The sequence below is a fragment of the Typopeltis vanoorti genome, chromosome 23 (genome assembly GCF_054136105.1).
Source record: "Typopeltis vanoorti isolate ZY-2024b chromosome 23, IOZ_Tvanoo_1.0, whole genome shotgun sequence".
Lineage (NCBI taxonomy): Eukaryota > Metazoa > Arthropoda > Arachnida > Uropygi > Thelyphonidae > Typopeltis > Typopeltis vanoorti.
Window position 1 is genome coordinate 78,303,901 of NC_143571.1, and position 21,431 is coordinate 78,325,331.

Consider the following 21,431-nt stretch of genomic DNA (forward strand, 5'->3'; position numbering starts at 1 on the left):
ATAAGGCAATGAACTGGAGCGATATCTTGATGTATAGGAAGGTACATGTTATTTTTGATTTCCTTTATATTTTTGATGGTAGCTTCTTCTCTTCTGAAGCATAGAGGAATGATGTGGGAAAGAACAAGTAACCATGGGGAAGGAGTAGATCTTAAGATACCAGAGATGGTTCTCATTGTTAAGCTGCATGTCAACTTTAGATCTAAACCGGTGAACAATAATCCACAACAGGGAAGATCAGAGCCAGGGCTGCTATTCTAAGAGTAGAGGCATTACAACCCTAAGTTCTGCTTCAGCTTGTTTATGATGTCGTTCCTAGTAGATATCTTTAACTTAGTTTTTTCCAAATGTTTATGATAAATTAAACTATGTCAAGTGTGATACCAAAGAAACAATGGTAGCTTTCATAGAAAAATTTTCAAAAAAAAATCAGTATTGTATTTTCATTTTCTAATTTTGCTGCTGTGGAGGCTGATTCATACACATATAATATTTATAAACAAAATTTCTATTTCTATCATATTTATTTTATTTTTTTCCAAAAAAAATGGGGGGTGGACAAAAAGATTGACTCCCATCTCTGATGATAACAACAATATCTTAATCATGTGAAGCTATCAATAGCATTTCTCTATACGCTTTGAGAGTATATTCAAGAAAATAACAATTTCATATCAAAGAAAGATAAAAAAAACATTACACAGAATGTAATTCAAATGTAGAACTAAACAATCTTGAATACACTTTAGGCTGATTTTTTTTGTGTGTATGTGGGGGGGGGGGGGGAGAGCATAATGCACAAATAAAAATCAGACACTTAACTTTTGAATACTTTAATATGTATAAATAATACAGTGACATAAAAAACAACAACCTGAATAGCTAGTACACCTGTAATGTTACTTGTAAAACTCATGTTCGGATTCATCTTTCTTTATATTATTTTTATATCCTTTTTCAAAGTCTTTTGCCAAAATTACATATCTGTTTTCACGAACAGCATGCATTCCAGCCTAAAACAAAAATTATTTTTGAAATTAGAGCCAATATTTTGTTTGCAATAATTATATCCTAATTAGTATCTAAAGTCATAGATTTTAAACAAAGGATTTCATTTAAGCAGCTATTAGAAAATATACATTTTAAATTAAAAGGCATTTAGGACTTCAACTAGATTTCAAAATACTGCTTTTAAGAAGTAACACAATTATTCGCATAATATACAAAAAAAAAAAAAATATATATATATATATGTGGAAAGTTTTTTAACTTGGGTATACTATATGTTAAAGATACCAAGTAATTTTATAACCTTGGTTTTACTCCTTTTTCCGAAGTAAGCAAACAGACAAGTTTGCACCTGAACGTAGTTCAAGTCTCTTGGTAGTGCAACACCAAGGCAACTCCTGGTAAAGGTGGAGCAAGATCTGATCACTATCCTTAATATTTCCTATAATGTAAAAACACATCTCCTAGGAGATGTATGATGTTTTACATTATGGAGGGGGGGGGGGTCACTACCCAGACTGGTTTTGACCTTTTTTGAGGTTTCATCAGTGAGCAGGCAGACCCTGAAATGCCAAGGTTTTAGTAATCAGAGCTTATCAATTTTACTATGCCAGTTGCTACAAGGTGCTTTGACCTTATTAAGTAAGAATCTCCAGATGAGAGATAGATGTATTAAGGATAGTGATCAGAGCTTGCTCCACGAGTTGCATTGGTGTTGCACTACCAAGAGACTTGAACTACGTTCAGGCGCAAGTTGTCTGTTTGCTTACTTGGGAAAAAGGAGTAAAACCAAGGTTATAAAATTACTTGGTATCTTTAACATATAGTATACCTTAGTTAAAAAACTTTCCACATCTATCTCTCATCTGGAGATTCTTACTTAATAAGGTCAAAGCACCTTGTGGCAACTGGCATAGGTAAAATTGATAAGCTCTGATTACTAAAACCTTGGCATTTCAGGATCTGCCTACTCACTGATGAAACTTCAAAAAAGGTCGAAACCAGTATGGGTAGTGACGCTCCCCCCCATAATGTAAAACATCATACATCTCCTAGGAGATGTGTTTTTACATTATAGGAAATATTAAGGATAGTGATCAGATCTTGCTCCACCTTTACCACGAGTCGCCTTGGTGTTGCACTACCAAGAGACTTGAACTACGTTCAGGTGCAAACTTGTCTGTTTGCTTACTTGGGAAAAAGGAGTAAAACCAAGGTTATAAAATTACTTGGTATCTTTAACATTTATATATAAATATATTGACACAGAGGTAATTTTTCAGTAAACGATTAGTGTGTGGGGAGAGAGGAGAACTGGGGGAGTCATCCTTGAAAACTGAATAAGGGTGCAGCTAGCAAAGGCACGAGGACTTTTTTGCTTTTTTTTTTGCTTGTTGGAGAGCAGTGAATGAGTGGAATGAGTTGCATGAATCAGTTGTAAGTGCTCTGTCAGCAAATGCGTTCCAAGTGAAGAATGATAAGTATTGTGTGAATTGTGCTTAGTGCTGGGTGAAATGTTAATGTGTCTATTTTGATAAGTCTATGGATTCCATGAAGATGTCCATATAATAATAAACACACTTTACAATAGAAAAAAAAAAACTGTCTTCCCCTTATAAATAATATATACGTATACACATTTTCCAATTATTTATTATCCTTCTACTGTGTGTGTAGGTTTTCTATAAACAGAAAAGGATAATGAACCACTGGAAAATTATGACATGAAAATTATGGATGACTAACAGTTGGCATCTTCAAAACATTTAAACAGAACTAGTGCTATTTTTTTAATAACAGCTCTTTCCACAGAACTCAGTTATCTTTGCTATATCTTTTTAGCCAATGGTCGCAATCCCTAAAAAATAAACAAAATACTGCACTTCCACACAATAAAACTACTCTTATGCCTTATATCTGGAGTACTTCTGAAAGAATATCTAAAGTTCTCTATAAATATGATCTCCATGCCCCTTTCAAATTGCACAACCAACTGACAACCTCATGCATTCTCCATAGGATAAGTTTCATTCACTTAGGCATTCTTGAGTGTATAAATTTCCATGTGCCTGCACTTAGCCCACTTTCAACAGACTGACAGGCCTGTTAACATTTGCCATAAAGAACATACAAAACTATATTTCTTATTATTGATCCAACAAGTCAGGACTGACAGATCACATTCTGGATGCACCATCACACAATTAAATGGAAGAAGACAATGGCAAAGTTGCTAAAGTTTTGATAAATGATTTTTTAGAATCAGCATCATCTTTGAAACACTCCTCTAACCTTCATAAGTATTGAGGCATTATATTGGCATTAAATTGCCAAAGATTTGAAAAACATGCATTCTAAGACCACATGTAGCCTGACTTCATTGAATTAATCTTTTATCTGGCTGACAGAGAGCATTATGATTGAACACCAGTTCCTTTTCAATTATAATTTGAATACAAATTTATTTGAAAAAACAAATTAAATTATTTTTTATGGGCTAATATACAAATATTATGCAAAAAAAAAAAAAAAAATATATATATATATATATATATATATATTTTTTTTTTGTAATCCTCGTATTGGAAATAACCCTCAAATTGGAAAAGGGAGGCTCCCTGTTTCACAAAAAAACACAGGATTGGAACTTGGAATGTTCGAAGTATGAACCAAGGTAAGCTGGAAATAATAAAGATGGAAATGGAGTGCAAGAAAATGGATATATTGGGAATAATTGAATTTAGATGGACAGGAATGGGCCATTTTCAGTCAGAGGACTATATGGTGTATTACTCAGGACATGAGACAAGTCGATAAAATGGAGTATCTTTCTTACTCAGGAAAAAGATGGCTAGGTATGTATTGGTTACAGGAAGTGATAGATGCAGCACCAAAGCAAGGTTTATGGCTACTTATTGGAAATTGGAATGCAAAAGTGGGAGAGACTGAGGAACAAGGAATAACAGGTCATTTTGGTTTAGGTATTCATAACACCAGGGAAGAGACTAGTTGAGTTTTGTGTGGAGAATTCCTTGTTTGTTGCTAACACCTGCTTTAAACAGCACAAAAGAAGATTGTATACATGGGTATTACCTGATGGACAACACAGAAATCAAATTGACTATATACTTGAACAAAGAAGATGGAGAAGTGCAATTCAGTCTGTTAAGACTTTTCCAGGTGCAGACTGTGGAACAGACCATGAGTTATCAGTGGCTACAATACATGTGAAACTACGGAAACTGAAAACAACAGAAATGTCTATCAGATATGATCTTGTAAACATACCAGCTGAATACAATATTAGTATACAGAACAGATTCAACACATTCAATTTGTGTGAAAGAGCACCAGTTGAACTATGGGAAGAGATTAAAGACATAATTAAAACAGAAGCAAGGAAGAATATTCCAACAGTTTGTAAGAAGAAGCCCAAATGGCTGTCAGAAGATGTCATCAAAACTGCTCAGGAAAGGAGGAAAATGAAGGCCACAGGAAATTTGCAGGAAGTACAGCATTTGAATGCAGAGTTTCAACTACAAGCCAGAAGAGACAAGGAAAAATACTTTAACCAGGAATGCCAACAAATAGAAGACCAAAACAAGATAGGAAAAACAAGAGATCTTTTCAAAAAGATCAGAGAACTAACAGGGAAGTTTAGTGCCAAGGTGACAGTATTGAAAAGTAAACACAAAGGATATCTTACAGAAGCTGCAGACATCAAAGAAAGATGGAAAGAGTATACAGAAGCCCTTTACAGAAAGGACTCCAAAATTACTGAGAAATTTGAAGAGCAGGATTATATATAGGACCAGTACCACTGGAGAGTGAAGTGAGGTGAGCACTGCAACAGATATCCAGTAAGAAAGCACCAGGAGGAGATGGAATACCCATTGAGCTGCTGAAAGCCCTGGGAGAAGAGGCAGTTAAAATGTTAACAGCCCTAGGTCAGCGAATTTGGATCACAACTATATGACCTAGGGAATGGAAAAAATCAGTTTATATACCTTTATTGAAGAAAGGCGATACAAGAGAGTGCAAAAATTACAGAACTATAGCACTAATTTCTCATGAAAAGACTGAAACCATTCATGATGAGAGAAATGCCAGATGAACAGGCAGGATTTTGAAAAGGCAGAGGAACAAGAGATCAAATCGCCAATGTGAGATGGATAATAGAAAGAGCACAGGAATATCACAAGATTGTCTACCTTTGTTTCCTTGGCTATAGCAAGGCTTTTGATTCTGTAAATCATGTGAAACTGTGGAATGAGTCTCAGTGCATTTCATTATCCTTCTGAGGAATATTTATGAACAAGAAGCTACTGTCAGAACAGATTGTGGAGAAACTGAGTATTTCACAATAGGTAAAAGGATGCAACAAGGATGTATTTTATCCCTGTACCTGTTTAACTTATACAGCAAATACATTTTAAGACTAGCAGGGCTGGAGGAGTCTTCTGTTGGAATTAAAATTAGTGGAAAAAATATTAATGATTTGAGGTATGCAGATGATACCACCTTGCTAGCAGAATGCAAAGAAGATTTGAAGGAACTTATTTATGAAAGTCAAAGAAGAAAGTGCTAAATATGGTCTTAAACTTAACCTCAAAAAGACAAAAGTTATGGCAACATGTGAACTTAATGATTTTGAAGTAGATGGGGAGAAAATGGATGCAGTTAACAATTTTGTGTTCCTAGGATGCCGAATTGATAAAGATGGTTATTGTACCGAAGAAGTTAGAAGTTTATTACTCGGAAAAAAAGCAATGGTATTTCCTGTGGTGCTGTATGGATGTGAAAGTTGGACCCTGAGAAAGAGTGAAAGAAGGAAGATAGATGCACTTGAATTATGGGTTTGGAGACACTTACTAAGAATACCATGGACTGCAAAGCAAACCAATAAATTAGTGATAGACAGAATAAAGCCAGATTGTCCCATTGAAGCTATGATCATCAAGCAAAAATTGTCATACTTCGGACATATTATGCAAGCAAATTACAGTCTCGAGAAGATGATGATGCTTGCTAAAGTTGATGGAAGCAGGAGAAGAGAAAGACCAAGAATTAGATGGGCGGATGGAGTTAAAGAAGCAACTGGAGTGTGCTTGGAGGTTCTGAAAGACATGGTCAGGGACAGATCAGAATGGAGAGTGGTTTGTGGAGTCTCCAGGAGTCGGAAACGACTTGATGGATCATAACACACAACCCTCGTATAACATGGATGTTAGGCTCCACAAAAATGGCGCATTATATAAATCGCATTATGCGAGACTCAGATCACATAAAAAAGTAGGATTAGGTTCCGAAATCGTTTTTTTTTTTTAAGATTATATAAACAATGACATCCAACAAAAATATATTTTTATTTAATTCAGGTAATTCATGTAAGTTAAGAAAACATATAAACTATGAAACAAATACATAGTATAAAATTATAAAAAATTATAAATTGTACGTAAACTTCACTGCACATAATGTATAAATGTTTTAGGCAAAATAAAATAAAGTGCATATTTTAATCGTCATCAGTCTTCAAAACAAACATTTCATAGATGTTCTTTATTTATGAATGGCCAAACGTCGTCATCACTTGAAATCTCTTGGATATCATTTGAATAATTCTCATTGCATACTTCGGCTGATTTAGTTATTAACAAGTCAGCAATAAGACCTTGCTTACCACTATGCTGCAATTTTTTATTATGTTCATAATATGGAGCTAAACAAATATCCCATTGTCTCGTTAATTTTCTGGAGCGTTCCATTGAGAGATTACTATTCATAAAATAACTTTCTTGCCAAGTCCAATCCTTCTTTAACTAGTTCATCACAATCAGAATCTTCGGCAGAACTTTCTCCGTCATTTGGCTTGATGTCATCTATTAATTGTACCAGTTCCTCCTCATTTAAATCTATTTCGCCATCAATTAATTCACTATTGAAGAGATTGGAGCACTTATGAAGAAGTTCGTGAAGGTTGAGTCTCGTGCTGATCGAAACCAAATGTATCTTCAGTCTTGTTCAATTGTTACCTTGGCAGTTTAGAGTGGGTGGGTTTATCCCTATTAACAAACATGTATATCACAAAATCGCTCTAAGTGGCAATTACTATATAACGACGTTATATAGTAATTGTATATAATTACTTTTTTTTAAATTTATGTAAAAAAAATGCTTTTTTTACATAAAAAAAAAGCATTACATATTGTATGAAACTCACCAAAAAATAAAGTGCTCAGCTTGAGATTAACACACTTATGATTTTTAATATGCTTTCCTGACAGAAAACGAAGACAATTTTCAACAATAAACAATTCATACGGTAAACAATTGATGTGCATGTGTGCAAAAGGGCATTTACTCTAATATAAATTCCGTATTTATAACCACATGCGGGATACAGGCAGGTGCAAATTTAACAAAGATAAAATTTGATTTTTAAGTCGCACATTGAAAAATATATGAAAAGATAAAGGGTTACTAGTTTGTAGACTGTCTTATATTGAAACCGCGTTGTATAAATACTGTGTTCAACAAGGGTTACTACAATTTGTAGACCGCATTATATTGAAACCACATTGTGTAAGTACCACATTATATGAGGGTTACCTGTATATATATATAAAATTAATAAAAATAGGAAAAAAAATCCATAGCACTAATGTACTATAGGTTTATAATCTTTCACGAGTGAGAATATTATAAAAATTTAATTGTTTATTTTGTTCTTTTGGTTTTGTTTACACTGATTACTGTAATTATAGTATACTATTTCTGAATATTTCAATTAAAAAAAAAAAAATCTACCCAGAGCTCATGTGTAATATGATTATACCAGACATACAATTTCTTCTCTTTTCATTTATTCCATCAAGATCCATTTCATGGAATAGTTTTCTATCATATGTATTTTTCCAGAACTACAATCTACAGAATTCCTAATGTCATCATCATCATCATCAAATTCCTGCCATGTACCCTCAAGGGGTGTACAGGATATGACAGTACTACATGAAAAAATTACATCATTACTAACTTCCTATCTACAATTTTCCTCCAAATCAGTCTGTTACTTGTCAAGACTCCAACATTATCAGATCTTATATTTCTATCATCTAAGGCACTTTGTACCGTATCAATCCACCTATATCTTGGTCTTCCTCTGGGTCGTTTTCCTGCCAACCTAGCAGAGAACACTTGTTTTGCTAATCTTTCCTCTCCCATTCTATTTAAGTGACCATACCATCTGAGATTAGCTCTGCTAATGCATTCCTGGATGCTGACAATGTCAAGTTCTTTCCTAATATCCTCATTTTTAATATGATATTGCCATTGATGCCATCTGTTCACGCCTCTAATCTTTCTCAGGACTCTCATATCTGCGGTCTCTAGTCTTTGGTCAAGTGTTTTACTTCTGACCCAGCTCTCAGATCCATAAGTTAAAATTGGTTTGAACACAGTCTTGTATACAGCTAATTTAGTGTTCCGACTAATTTCTCTCTTATTCCATATGAATTTATTCAATTGACTTCCCACGATACCAGCTTTGCTGATTCTGTTGTCTATTTCTATATTTAGTTTACCATCTTCAGTAAAAATTGTGCCTAAGTAGCTGAAATGTTTTACTTGTTCCACAAGTTCTCCATTCACAACACAGTTGACATTTTCAATGATTCTGCCTATTTTCATTGTCTTTGTCTTTTTATTGCTGACCTTCATACCATATCTATTACAACAGCTATTCAATTTAGTCAGAGAATCTTGCAGACTTGTAGCGGATTTATTTAGAAGTATAACATCATCCGCATAAAGCAAAGAGCTGACATTAACATCTCCAATTTTGATATCAGGTTTAATACCACATTCCTTCATAATGTGATCCATATAGATAATGAATAACAGAGGGGATAATGTACATCCTTGTCTCACACCAGATTTAACATTAAACCATCTTCCTGAACTTCCTTCAATTCTAACTGCTGACTCACAACTCAAATAAAGACTAAGTATTGCTTGATATAATGCCCCATTGACACCATATAACTGCAGCGTATTGAATAGCTTCTCTCTTGGCACCTTGTCATATGCCTTTTCCAAATCGACAAAACTTAAATACAGATCTTTGTTATATTCCCATGCTTTCTCGACTATTTGTCGTAAAGTGAAGATCTGATCTTGACAGCCTCTATTTGGCCTGAATCCAGCTTGTTCTTCACCAAGCTTTTCTTCCACAATTCTTCTCAACCGTTTCTCAAGTATACTTGCATAGATCTTGCCGGGAACACTCAGTAGGGAAATACCTCTGTAATTCTCACATTCAGTCTTATTTCCCTTTTTATATATGGGTACTATGAGAGCTTTACTCCAATCATCGGGAATTCGTCCCTCTGTCCAGGCTTTCTGAACTATGCAGTGCAGCCACTGTAAGACTCTTATACCACCATACTTCAGCATTTCTGGTCGAATATCATCTACTCCTGCTGCCTTTCCACATTTCAAGCCTTTGATGGCTTTTTCTACTTCAAGTATGGATATGTATTCCTGACTGCATGCCTGGTCAGTGTTTTTTACCACTGTGCTGTCATCACTGCTTGTTTCATTTAGCAGTTTTTCAAAGTAATTACTCCATACTTCAAGGATATCTTTTTCTCCTGTTTTCATTTCACCTTTATCATCTCTAATTCCTTTTACAGCACACTTTCCTCCATTCCTAAGCTTCTTCAACAACCTCCAGAATGTTTTGCCACCTTCTTGATATTTATTTTCTATATTCTTGCCAAAGTCCTCCCATGACTTTTGTTTAGCCAGTTTTACACACTGTTTAGCTTTCTTACATTTGTCTCTGTATTCTGTAAGAGTAAAAGCTGACTTATTTGCCAGGAACTTTTGATATGCTTTCTTCTTTTCCTTCACTGCCTCTTTAACTTCCTGTGTCCACCAGGGAGTTCTGATTTTTTTATCCTTGCACACAACCTCACCACATGCCTCTCTGGCAGAATCAATCAATGTTTCCTTCAGAGTTTGCCACTGAATCTCCAAGGTTTGATTCCTGTTCTCAAACTCTTTCATTTTCTTTTCAATAATATTTCTGTATTTTAGTCTACAGTTCACATCTGAGAGCTGCTCAACTTTTATTCGCTTTAAAACTTTCTTACATGTTATTCTTTTCAATATGAAATTCAATTTTATCCTGCTCAAGACTAAATAGTGATCACTTCCAATTTCAAATCCTCTGTACACTCTGGTGTCCTGCACCAGGGAGAAAACATCACTATCAACAATAACATAGTCAATGAGACTTTTCTTATTCCTAGCCTCTTCTCTCCATGTGAATTTGTGCACATTTTTATGTTGGAACATGGTGTTAGTAATAACCAGTCCATGTCCTGAGCAGAAATCCAACAGATATTTGCCATTATTATTATTAGCTTTGCTCTTTTCTCCAAATTTTCCCAAAATATTTTTGTATGTCTCACAATCATTTCCTACTCTACTATTTAGATCCCCAACAAGGACCAACTTTTCCTTTTTCATTGTGTCAGTTGCTTTTTCTAAAGCCTCAAAAAATTCCTCTACTTCTACCTTAGTAGAACCTTCTGTGGGACCATAGGCACAAATAAGTCTCATTGTCCAGTTCCCCATTCTCATATTTGCCCACATTACTCTACTTGAGACTGACTGCCATTCAAGAAGATTAGCCTCGTATTTTGTGTTGAATACTATGGCTACTCCTTCTTTTCCTTGATTGTCATTGCCTGAATATAACATTTTGTATTTATTGCTCAGAAAGACCTCACCAGTTTTGGTCTTTTTTGTTTCAGTCACCCCTATTATGTCGATCTGGTACTTATCTAATTCCTCAGCTAGCTCCATTTCTTTGCCATTCAGGCTTCTTACGTTGATAGTACCGATCTTTAACTCTGGTGATGTTGAGTTGGGGTTTGTTTTCAGATTTGTTCCAGTAGCTGACTTTTCGCTGTTCGCCCTGGTTCCCTGGCGAAAACAACGGGGGCCTTGTTTAACCGGGCGACGCCCCAGCCGGCATGAAATTTTGTCATGTTGTACCATCATTTTTTATTTTGATTTATTTTGATTTAACCAATAAGAATACAATTTGGTCGGCTAAATCCCAAATTGCCAGCCCATCCTCGTTCGTTCAGTATCAAAGTAGATACCCAACAGGGTGCACCACGAGAAGGTGAGGATTGGACATTAGGTCAGAAGCCCTGGTCGGTTCTCCGCATTCCTTTAAAGGCTATGTGGAGGTCTCCTCTCAGTTATACAGCTTTGACCCTTAAGCAATTCCTAATGTAACGTTTCATATTACTATGCAATATTCATTAATGTGTCTATTGATAACTACAACAATTTTGATACTGATTTTAAAATTACGACTATCATCATTATTCTGTAGTGTACATCATCAAGTGATCAATACTAGATTCTCTACTAGTTTCTCTATTAGGAAAAAGCCCAGCCCAGATAAACACCCTGGTGTTTATCTGAGCTTTTATGTCAAAAATCTGTTTGGCTAATCAGTTATTCTGTTTAAGTAAATCTGCTAAAGACCTTTTATTCTCTATATGGAATAGGTGAGGCTGTTTTAGCCCTATCTGATTTTTGTAACCTGAGAGATAGTTAAACTCCACTGATAGCCAATCACTAATAATAAATGGCATCCATATAAGAGAGGGAGGTAGATAAGTGTCATCACTCTGTGATCCCCAACTGTAATGTAGTAGGTTATTGTAACAGCGTGGGTTCTACGTTGATTTTCTCGAGTTTACAGGACAAAAAAATCCCACCTGTCTTTGCTAGAGATTGACTAACTCAAAAACTTGTCAAAGAAAGGGTTAGAAAAAGTTCCTCTAGTTGGGATCTAGAATCAATCTTAGAATGCTTTCTTTGGGCAGCCTAACACTATGGATACAAACTCCATTTCCACAGGACTAAACAGGCCTTTCTGTTTAAATGACTAATTCCATTTTAAATTAGTTCAGCTTTGATGTCACTTTTCATTTCTTTAATTTTCCTCCAAAGTAGCACATATCTAAGGCCTCAATCCTGTAATCACATCCACACACACAACTAAAATGATTTTGAACACTATCTTGCATACAGGTAGCTTGATGTTTTGGCTTATATCTCTCTCATTACATAAAAATTTATTTGAATGACTCTTCATACCATGTTTCCATATTCTATTATTTATTTTCCTTATTTAATTTATTATTACTAAAAAAGTGCACTTGAATTAGTTGAAATGCATTACTTTGTTCTATAGACTCATCATTAAGAATGTTTCTTTGTTTCCTCATGTAAAGAGGTCTAATTCATTTAAGCATTGTTCCATAAATTGTATCTAGATAAATTTTATTGTGGGGTGCTTAAGGGTCAAAGCTATATAACTGAGAGAAGACCTTCACATAGCCTTTAAAGGAATGTGGAGAACCGACCTGGGCATCTGACCTAATGTCCAATCCTCACCTTCTTGTGGTGCACCCTGTTAGGTATCTACCTGGATACTGAATAAAAAGGAGGATGGACTGGCAATTTGGGATTTAACCAAAATATAAACCGATGGTTCAACATGAAAGAATTTCATGCTGGCTGTGGTGTCACTCGGTTAAACAAAGCCAATGTTGATTTTGCCAGGGAACCAGGGCAAACAACGAAAAGTCAGCTATTGGAACAAATTCCAACTCAACATCACCAGAGTTTAAGATTGGTACTATCAATATAAGAAGCCAAAATGGCAAAGAAATGAGGAATTGGATGAGTACCAGATCGAAATAATAGGGATGACTGAAACAAAAAAGACAAAATCTGGTGATATCTTTCTGAGCAATAAATACAAAATGTTACATTGAGACAATGACAATCAATCAAAAGAAAGTGTAGCTATAGTATTCAACTAAATATGAGGCTAATCTTCTTGAATGGCAAGTAATATTGAGTAGTGATGTGGGCAAATATTAGAATGGAGGAACCTGATAATGAGACTATTCATGCCTATGGTCCCACAGAAGGCTCTACTAAATGCTGTAAATTATTTTGAATATCTATTCATGCAGATGGAGCTATTCTCCTACAGCCTATAGTGTACATAATATCACGTGCTTTCAATTAAATTGTTGTTATTTTTAGAGATTTCCTAAAAAATCTTTCTTAGAAATCTTCAAGAAAGATGTTCACCAGCACCGGAGATAACAGGCTACCCATGGCTAATACAATATATATATACTGTATATTGTATTTTATATAATCCAGAATCCCTGCTCTAAAGACCAAACATGAAACATTTTCAAGCCACTTTTTCAAGAGCTGAGATTAACAACTCCAATTTTGATATCAGGTTTAATACTACTTTCCTTCATAATGTGATTCACATAACGAATAATAGAGGGGATCATGTACATCCTTGTCTGACACCAGATTTAACATTAAACCATCTTCCTATACTTCCTTCAGTTCTAACTGCTGACTTACAACTAAAATAAAGATTAAGTAGCATTTTGAATAGCTTTTCTCTTGGCACCTTCTCATATGCCTTTTCCAGATCTACAAAACAGATCTTTGTTATATTCCCATGATTTCTCAACTATTTGTCATAAAGTGAAGTGAAAATTTTATCCTGACAGTCTTTATTTGGCCTAAATCCAGCTAGTTCTTCACCAAGCTTCCCTTCCACAATCCTTCTGAACCGTTTCTCAAGTATGCTTGAGAAACGGTTCAGGAACACTCAGTAGTGAAATACTTCTGAAATTACTTCTGTAATTCTCACATTGTTTTATTTTCCTTTTTATATATGGGTACTATGAGAGCTCTACTCCAATCATCTGGAATTTGTCCCTTTATCCAGGTCTTCTGAACTATGCAGTGCAGTCACTGTAAGAATTTTACACCTCTATACTTGAGCATTTCTAGTCAAATATCAATATCAGTTGTAATTCATGATAAGAATAATTATTTTAGTTTTTTTTTTCTTTTTTTTTTGTAAAACCTCAGTCTTCTACTTTGAAATCATTCTGCATATAGAAGCATTGATAGAAGCCCTAGTCAATCACAAATCAATAAACTTAATAGCCTCTTGAACAAAGTTCATTCTTGGAATGAAGAAACTTTAAAAAGGCTAAAAGTTCATCTGCTAAATTGCATAAAGATGTGCCATTAAGACCTATTGTGAACTGCACAGGATGTCATATGTATAACGTCTCAAAATACTTATCTAATCTCTTTCTACATTTACTGAAAATTCTGCTTCCTTCATAAAAATTCAATATATTTTAAGAATAAAATTTCATGATTTTCTTTAAAACCAACAGATTTTCTAGTGAGTTTTGATGCCCAAATGCCTAAAACTTTCTCAAATTTGGGAAGTTATATAAACTAATACTCATATTTTAAATCACATCCACACACACACACTAAAATTAGTTTGAACACTATCTTGCATACAGCTAGCTTGATGTTTTGGCTTATTTCTCTCTCTCACTACATACAAATTTATGTAATGAGACCATCCATGTGTTCCTTAATTGTAATTAAATTTTGCTTATGTTTAAAAATAATTAACTAACCTGTATAGTTAATTATTAAGGTTATAATATAACCTTAATAATTAACTAACTAACCTGTATTTGCCGGCATATAAGATGCAACCCCATTTTTGTACACATTTTTTAGGGAAAAAAACTTTATCACTGAATATTATAATGAATTTACAGTATTTCAAATATAAAATAATAAGTAGGTCTACTAGGAAAGAGAACCCACTTTTAATCTTCTACCCAGAAATTCATCTACAGAGCTAAACGAAGAGACACTCGAAACCTGTTCTAAATCAGAATCTGAGTCTTCATACAACAAATTGTCTTCTGTACCATCCAGTGCATTATTAATGCCACACTTCTTAAATGATTTAACCACTGTCTCAGTTTTCACAGCATCCCATGAAGCTTTGACCCACTCACAAACTTGCAAAATGCTAGGCCTCTTCCATCTTCCTGATGGTGTAACCTCAAAATCTGAAGACTGCATCCAGCTGTTCCACTTCTCCTTTATAAATCCCTTAAATGGTTTATTAATACTGACATCTAAAGGTTGAAGTTGACTAGTTAGACCACCTGGAATTATAACTAACTGAGTTTTCAATTCCTTGAGTTTATTTTAAACATCTGTTCTGTGAGAACGAAACTGATCCCATACTAGCAGGGCAGTCTTCTTCAACAGTCTGCCAGGGACTGTTGAAGTCGCTGGAGGACTTCAGCTCGGAACAGAGAAAATTTCCAGTAATGAAAGTAATAAAAAACTGAGTATCAGCATATAAGCCGCACCCTGATTTTCAGATCTATTTTCAAAGGAAAAAAAGTGCGTCTTATATGCTGGCAAATACTGTAAATTATTTTGAATATCTATTAATGCAGATGGAGCTATTCTCCTACAGCCTATAGTGTACATAATATCACGTGCTTTCAATTAAATTGTTGTTATTTTTAGAGATTTCCTAAAAAATCTTTCTTAGAAATCTTCAAGAAAGATGTTCACCAGCACCGGAGATAACAGGCTACCCATGGCTAATACAATATATATATACTGTATATTGTATTTTATATAATCCAGAATCCCTGCTCTAAAGACTAAACATGTAACTTTTTCAAGCCACTTTAGGCCTCTGATAAGTGGAATAGTGGTCTCATATCAGGCGATGAAATTAGTCTCCTGCCTAAAAACAATCAGAAACATCCATGTCCATGGTGGGATTCAAACCCTTTGCCTGCTGGTTGGAGAGCAGATATGCTGAGTGCTTGGCCAACTAGGAAAGCGTGGTTGAAAGAAAGTGTAAGAAAATTAATGTTGTTACACTATTGATACTTCTGTTATCTGTCTAGGAATTGAATATATTAACATTTGTCTTGGGATATTAAGGGTAAAAGCTATATAACTGAGAGGAGACCTCCACACAGCCTTTAAAGGAATGCAGAGAACCGACCAGGGCTTCTGACCTAATGTCCAATCTTCACCTTATCGTGATGCACCCTGTTGGGTATCTACCTGGATACTGAACGAACAAGGATGAGCTGGCAATTTGGAATTTAGCAGACCAAATTGTATTCTTATTGGCTTAAACTAATATACAAAATTATGGTACAATATGACAAAATTTCATGCTGGCTGGGGCGTCACCTGGTTAAACAGGCCCCTGTTGTTTTCACCAGAGAACCAGGGCAAACAGCGAAAAGTTAGCTACTGGAACAAATCTGAAAGCACACCCCAACTTAATATCACCAGACTTAAAGATCGGTACTATCAACATAAGAAGCCTGAATGGCAAAAAAATGGAGCTAGCTGAGGAATTAGATAAGTATCAGATCGACATAATAGGGGTGGTGAAACAAAACTACTGAAACAAAAAAGACAAAGACTGGTGAGATCTTTTTGAGCAATAAACACAAAATGTTATATTCAAGCAATGACAATCAAGGAAAAGAAGGAGTAGCCATAGTATTCAACATAAAATGCAAGGCTAATCTTCTTGAATGGCAGGCAGTCTCAAGTAGAGTAATGTGGGCAAATATGAGAATAGGGAACTGGACAATGAGACTTATTTGTGCATATGGTCCCACAGAAGGTTCTACTAAGGTAGAAGTGGAGGAATTTTTTGAGGCGTTAGAAAAAGCAACTGACACAATGAAAAAAGAAAAGTTGGTCCTTGTTGGTGATCTAAATAGCAGAGTAGTAAATGATTGTGAGACATACAAAAATATTTTGGGAAAATTTGGAGAAAACAGCAAAGCTAATAATAATGGCAAATATCTGTTGGATTTCTGCTCAGGACATGGACTGGTTATTACTAACACCATGTTCCAACATAAAAATGTGCACAAATTCACATGGAGAGAAGAGGCTAGGAATAAGAAAAGTCTCATTGACTGTGTTATTGTTGATAGTGATGTTTTCTCCTTTGTGCAGGACACCAAAGTGTACAGAGGATTTGAAATTGGAAGCAATCACTATTTAGTCTTGAGCAGGATAAAATTGAATTTCATATTGAAAAGAATAACATGTAAGAAAGTTTTAAAGCAAATAAAAGTTGAGCAGCTCTCAGATGTGAACTGCAGACTAAAGTACACAAAGAGTATTGAAGAAAAAATGAAAGAGTTTGCCAACAACGCTTGCCAGTGAACCTTGGAGATTCAGTGGCAAGCACTGAAGAACACCCCGATTGATTCAGCCAGAGAGGCATGTGGTGAGGATGTCTGCAAGGATAGAAAATCAGAACTCCATGGTGGACACAGGAAGTTAAAGAGTTCCTGGCAAATAAGTCAGCTTGTGCTCTTAGAGAATACAGAAACAAATGTAAGAAATCGAAACACTGCGTAAAACTAGCTAAACAAAAGTCATGCTAGGACTTTGGCAAGACCATAGAAAATAAATATCAAGAAGATACAAAATTAATAACGGAAAAAACTCACGTACAAAGATTATTTAATAGTATAATTTTCGTCTGTGTCACAGGCATCTTCAGTACATTAAGCTCAAATTAAACAATAACTAACAATTCCAAAAAGCGCCACCTAAGTAGCTGGTGTAAGATAACAAAAAAGGTCAATAAACTTCCTAAAAATGGAAATTAATTGACCTTTTTAGTTATCTTACAACAGCCACTTAGATGAAGATTTTGGAATTGTCAGTTATTGTTTAATTTGAGCTTAATGTACTTAAGATGCCTGTGACACACAGGCAAAAATTATACTGTTTAATAATCTTTGTATGTGAGTTTTTTCCGTTATTAATTTTGTATCGATATGTCTCCTCATGGTATACCTCTTTTAAAACTTAAATATCAAGAAGGTGGTAAGATATTCTGGAGGTTGTTGAAGAATTTCAGAAATGGAGGAAAGAGTGCTGTAAAAGGAATAAGAGATGATAAAGGTGACATGAAAATGGGATAAAAAGACATCCTTGAATTATGGAGTAATTACTTCAAAAAATTGCTAAATGAAGCAAGCGGTGATAGCACAGTGGTAAAAAACACTCAACAGGCAATAGTCAGGAATACATATCCATACTTGAAGTAGAAAAAGTCATCAAAGGCTTGAAATGTGATAAGGCAGCAGGAGTAGATGATGGTCGACCAGAAATGCTGAAGTATGGTAGTATAAAAGCCTTACAGTGGCTACACTGCATAGTTCAGAAAGCCTAAGTAGAGGGATGAATTTCTGATGATTGGAGTAGAGCTTTAATAGTACTCATATGAATGTGAGAATTACAGAGGTATTTCCCTACTGAGTGTTCCTGGCAAGATTTATGCCAGTATATTTGAGAAAGGGTTGAGAAGAATTGTGGAAGAAAATCTTGGTGAAGAACATGCTGGATTCAGGCCAAATAGATGCAGCCAGAATCAGATATTCACTTCACAACAAATAGCCGAGAAAGCATTGGAATATAACAAAGATCTGTATTTAAGTTTTGTCGATCTGGAAAAGGCATATGACAAGGTGCCAAGAGAGAAGCTATTCAATACGCTACAGTTATATGGTGTCAATGGAGCATTATATCAAGCAATACTCAGTCTTTATTTATTCTGTAAGTCAGCAGTTAGAATTGAAGGAAGTACAGGAAGATGGTTTAATCTTAAATCTGGTGTGAGACAAGGATGTTTATTATCCCCTCTGTTGTTCACTATCTATATGGATCACATTATGAAGGAAAGGAAAGAACATCGTCTGCATAAAGCTCTTTGCTTTATGCAGACAATGTTATACTTCTAAATAAATCCGCTACAAGTTTGCAAGATTCCCTGACAAAATTGAATAACTGTTATAATAGATATGGTATGAAGATCAGCAATGAAAAGACAAAGACAATGAAAATAGGCAGAATTGTAGAAAATGTCAACTGCTTTGTGAACGGAGAACCTGTGGAACAAGTAAAACATTTCTGCTACTTAAGCACGATTTTTAGTGAAGATGGTAAATTAAATAAGGAAATAGACAACAGAATCAACAAGGTTTGTATGATAGGAAGTCAATTGAATAAATTCATATGGAATAAGAGAGAAATTAGTCGGAACACTAAATTAGCTGTATACAAGACAGTGTTCAAAGAAGTTTTAACTTATGAATTTGAGAGCTGGGTCAGAAGTAAAACACTTGACCAAAGACTAGAAACCGCAGATATGAACATCCTGAGATGAACAGATGGCACCAGTGGCAATATCATATTAAAAACGAGGATATTAGGAAAGAACTTGACATTGTCAGCATCCGTTAGCAGAGCTAATCTCAGGTGGTATGGTCACTTAAATAGAATGGGCGAGGAAAGATTAGCGAAACATGTATTCTCTGCCAGGTTGGCAGGAAAACGACCCAGAGGAAGACCAAGATATAGATGGATTGATATGGTACAAAGTGCCTTAGACAATAGAAATATAAGATCTGATAATGTTGGAGTCTTGACAAGTAACAGACTGATTTGAAGGAAGATTGTAGACAGAAAGTTAGGAATGATGTAAATTTTTCATATAGTACTATCATATCCTGTACACCCCTTGAGGGTACATGTCAGGAATTTGATTATGATGATGACATATGTCTCCACAGACAATTTAAAAATATTATCAGAAAAGACTTCATTCATGATTTTAAAGTATGAATTTGTAAGTGTGAGTGAGCAAAGTGATAAATTATTCTATACAGTTGTTTTTTTATTTTGAAAATAAAAAGAAACAGAATGGGCAAGGAAAGATTAGCAAAACAAGTGTTCTCTGCCAGGTTGGCAGGAAAACGACCCAGAGGAAGACCAAGATATAGATGGATTGATGTGGTACAAATTGCCTTAGACGATAGAAATATAAGCTCTGATAAAGTTGGAGTCTTGACAAGTAACAGACTGATTTGGAGGAAAATTATAGATAGGAAGTTAGTAATGATGTAAATTTTTCATGTAGTACTATCATATCCTGTACACCCCTTGAGAGTACATGGCAGGAATTTGATGATGATGAAAGAAACACACTTTGATAACACGAATAACATTTGTTATCTTGGTCTGATTTAATACATCAAATTAAATGCGAAATCCATGACCCTGACATAAAAGAACCTATATGATTAAAATTGGTAAAATCAACCTGCTTTGTAATTTTCTTCTTCAGAAACATTTCTGACAGAGAAAGAGTAATTAACATTTGTAAGTCTCATTAATGATTGAGAGTTTCAAAACTTCTGAAAGGTTTATGTAGAAGTTCAGTAGATGAAAATTTTTGTTTTTTGGAGGTTGGAGAAAGGATGCAAGGGCATCCTTGAAAGTTAAGAATGAATGCTGTCAAGAAGGGGGTGAGGAAGGCTAGATTTTTCTCTCAGAGTTGTACATGATTAGAATGGATTGCTGTTGGATGCTATGTGTATGTAATATACCCATTCTTGAATGAATTCAAGAATGGGTATAACAGCTGGCACAAATAGTATGCCCCCCCCCCTCTCCTTGATGAGTTCATGACTCTCTAGAGGTCTCTCTTAAATAATAACAATTTGGTCCAGTCCATGACAGGTGTCCATGACTGGGTAGAAAACTGCTGTTTTCTACCCAGTTTTGTATCCAACTTCTCACCAATCTCTCTAGTACCTTCAACACAACTCCAGATATAGAATTGGCCTATAATTTGAAGCCACAGTCTTATCACCACCTTTATGCAGTTGAACAATTTTACCTTCTTTCCACTCGCTTGGAACCTGTGCTGTTGTAAGACTCTTATTAAACAAGCATGCTAATGCTACTGACAATTCCCTGGAACATTCCCTTAAGATGAATGGTGATATGCCATCAAATCCTATTACCTTATTGACATCAAGGGTATTTATTTCCTCAAATATCTCCTACTCGCTCACAATTAAGCCATCCTCTCCTATGTCCTCTACACTTAAGTTCCTCATGATTCTGCCCTGATCAAGATGAAACACCCTAATATTTTGATCACTGAATACCTCAACAATGTCTTTGGCAGCAATTACCATCTACCATTTTCATCAATTATCATCATCTTAAAATGTTCTTTCTTCCTTCTACTTGCCACATATCTAAAAAAACTCTCTAGGATTTTTCTTTGCCTGTTTTGCCAATTTCTGCTCATGCTGCACTTTTGTTTTCCTTACTAACTGAGTCACTCTCCTGGTTGGTTCTTTATACTCTTCATATAACTGATTATTACCATTATTCATCTTGTACTGCCTCCAAAGTACCGTCTTCCAGATTTCATGCTTAAGCTCCACATTCATCTATTTTGAACCTGCCTTATTCAGTCTTTTAGCCTTTGAAATACATTCACACATTGATGCTGTTATGTATTTCTTTGTAAGTTCCCAAGCAACATTTATTTCCTTATTGCTCAACTCCTCATTCCATGCTATAACTCTAAG

At 35.1% G+C, this 21,431-nt stretch overlaps 1 protein-coding gene across 1 annotated transcript in view; it reads right to left on the reverse strand.

The window, feature by feature from the left end:
• Positions 1-817: 817 nt before the first annotated feature.
• The window catches only part of Rpt3 (26S proteasome regulatory subunit Rpt3), a 112,947-nt gene continuing 92,333 nt past the window's right edge, over positions 818-21,431 (reverse strand). Inside the window, exon 9 of the mRNA XM_090412589.1 lies at positions 818-1,013. Within this exon, the coding sequence (XP_090268715.1) occupies positions 900-1,013 (114 nt within the window). The 3' untranslated portion in view covers positions 818-899. The remainder of the gene's footprint in view (positions 1,014-21,431) is intronic.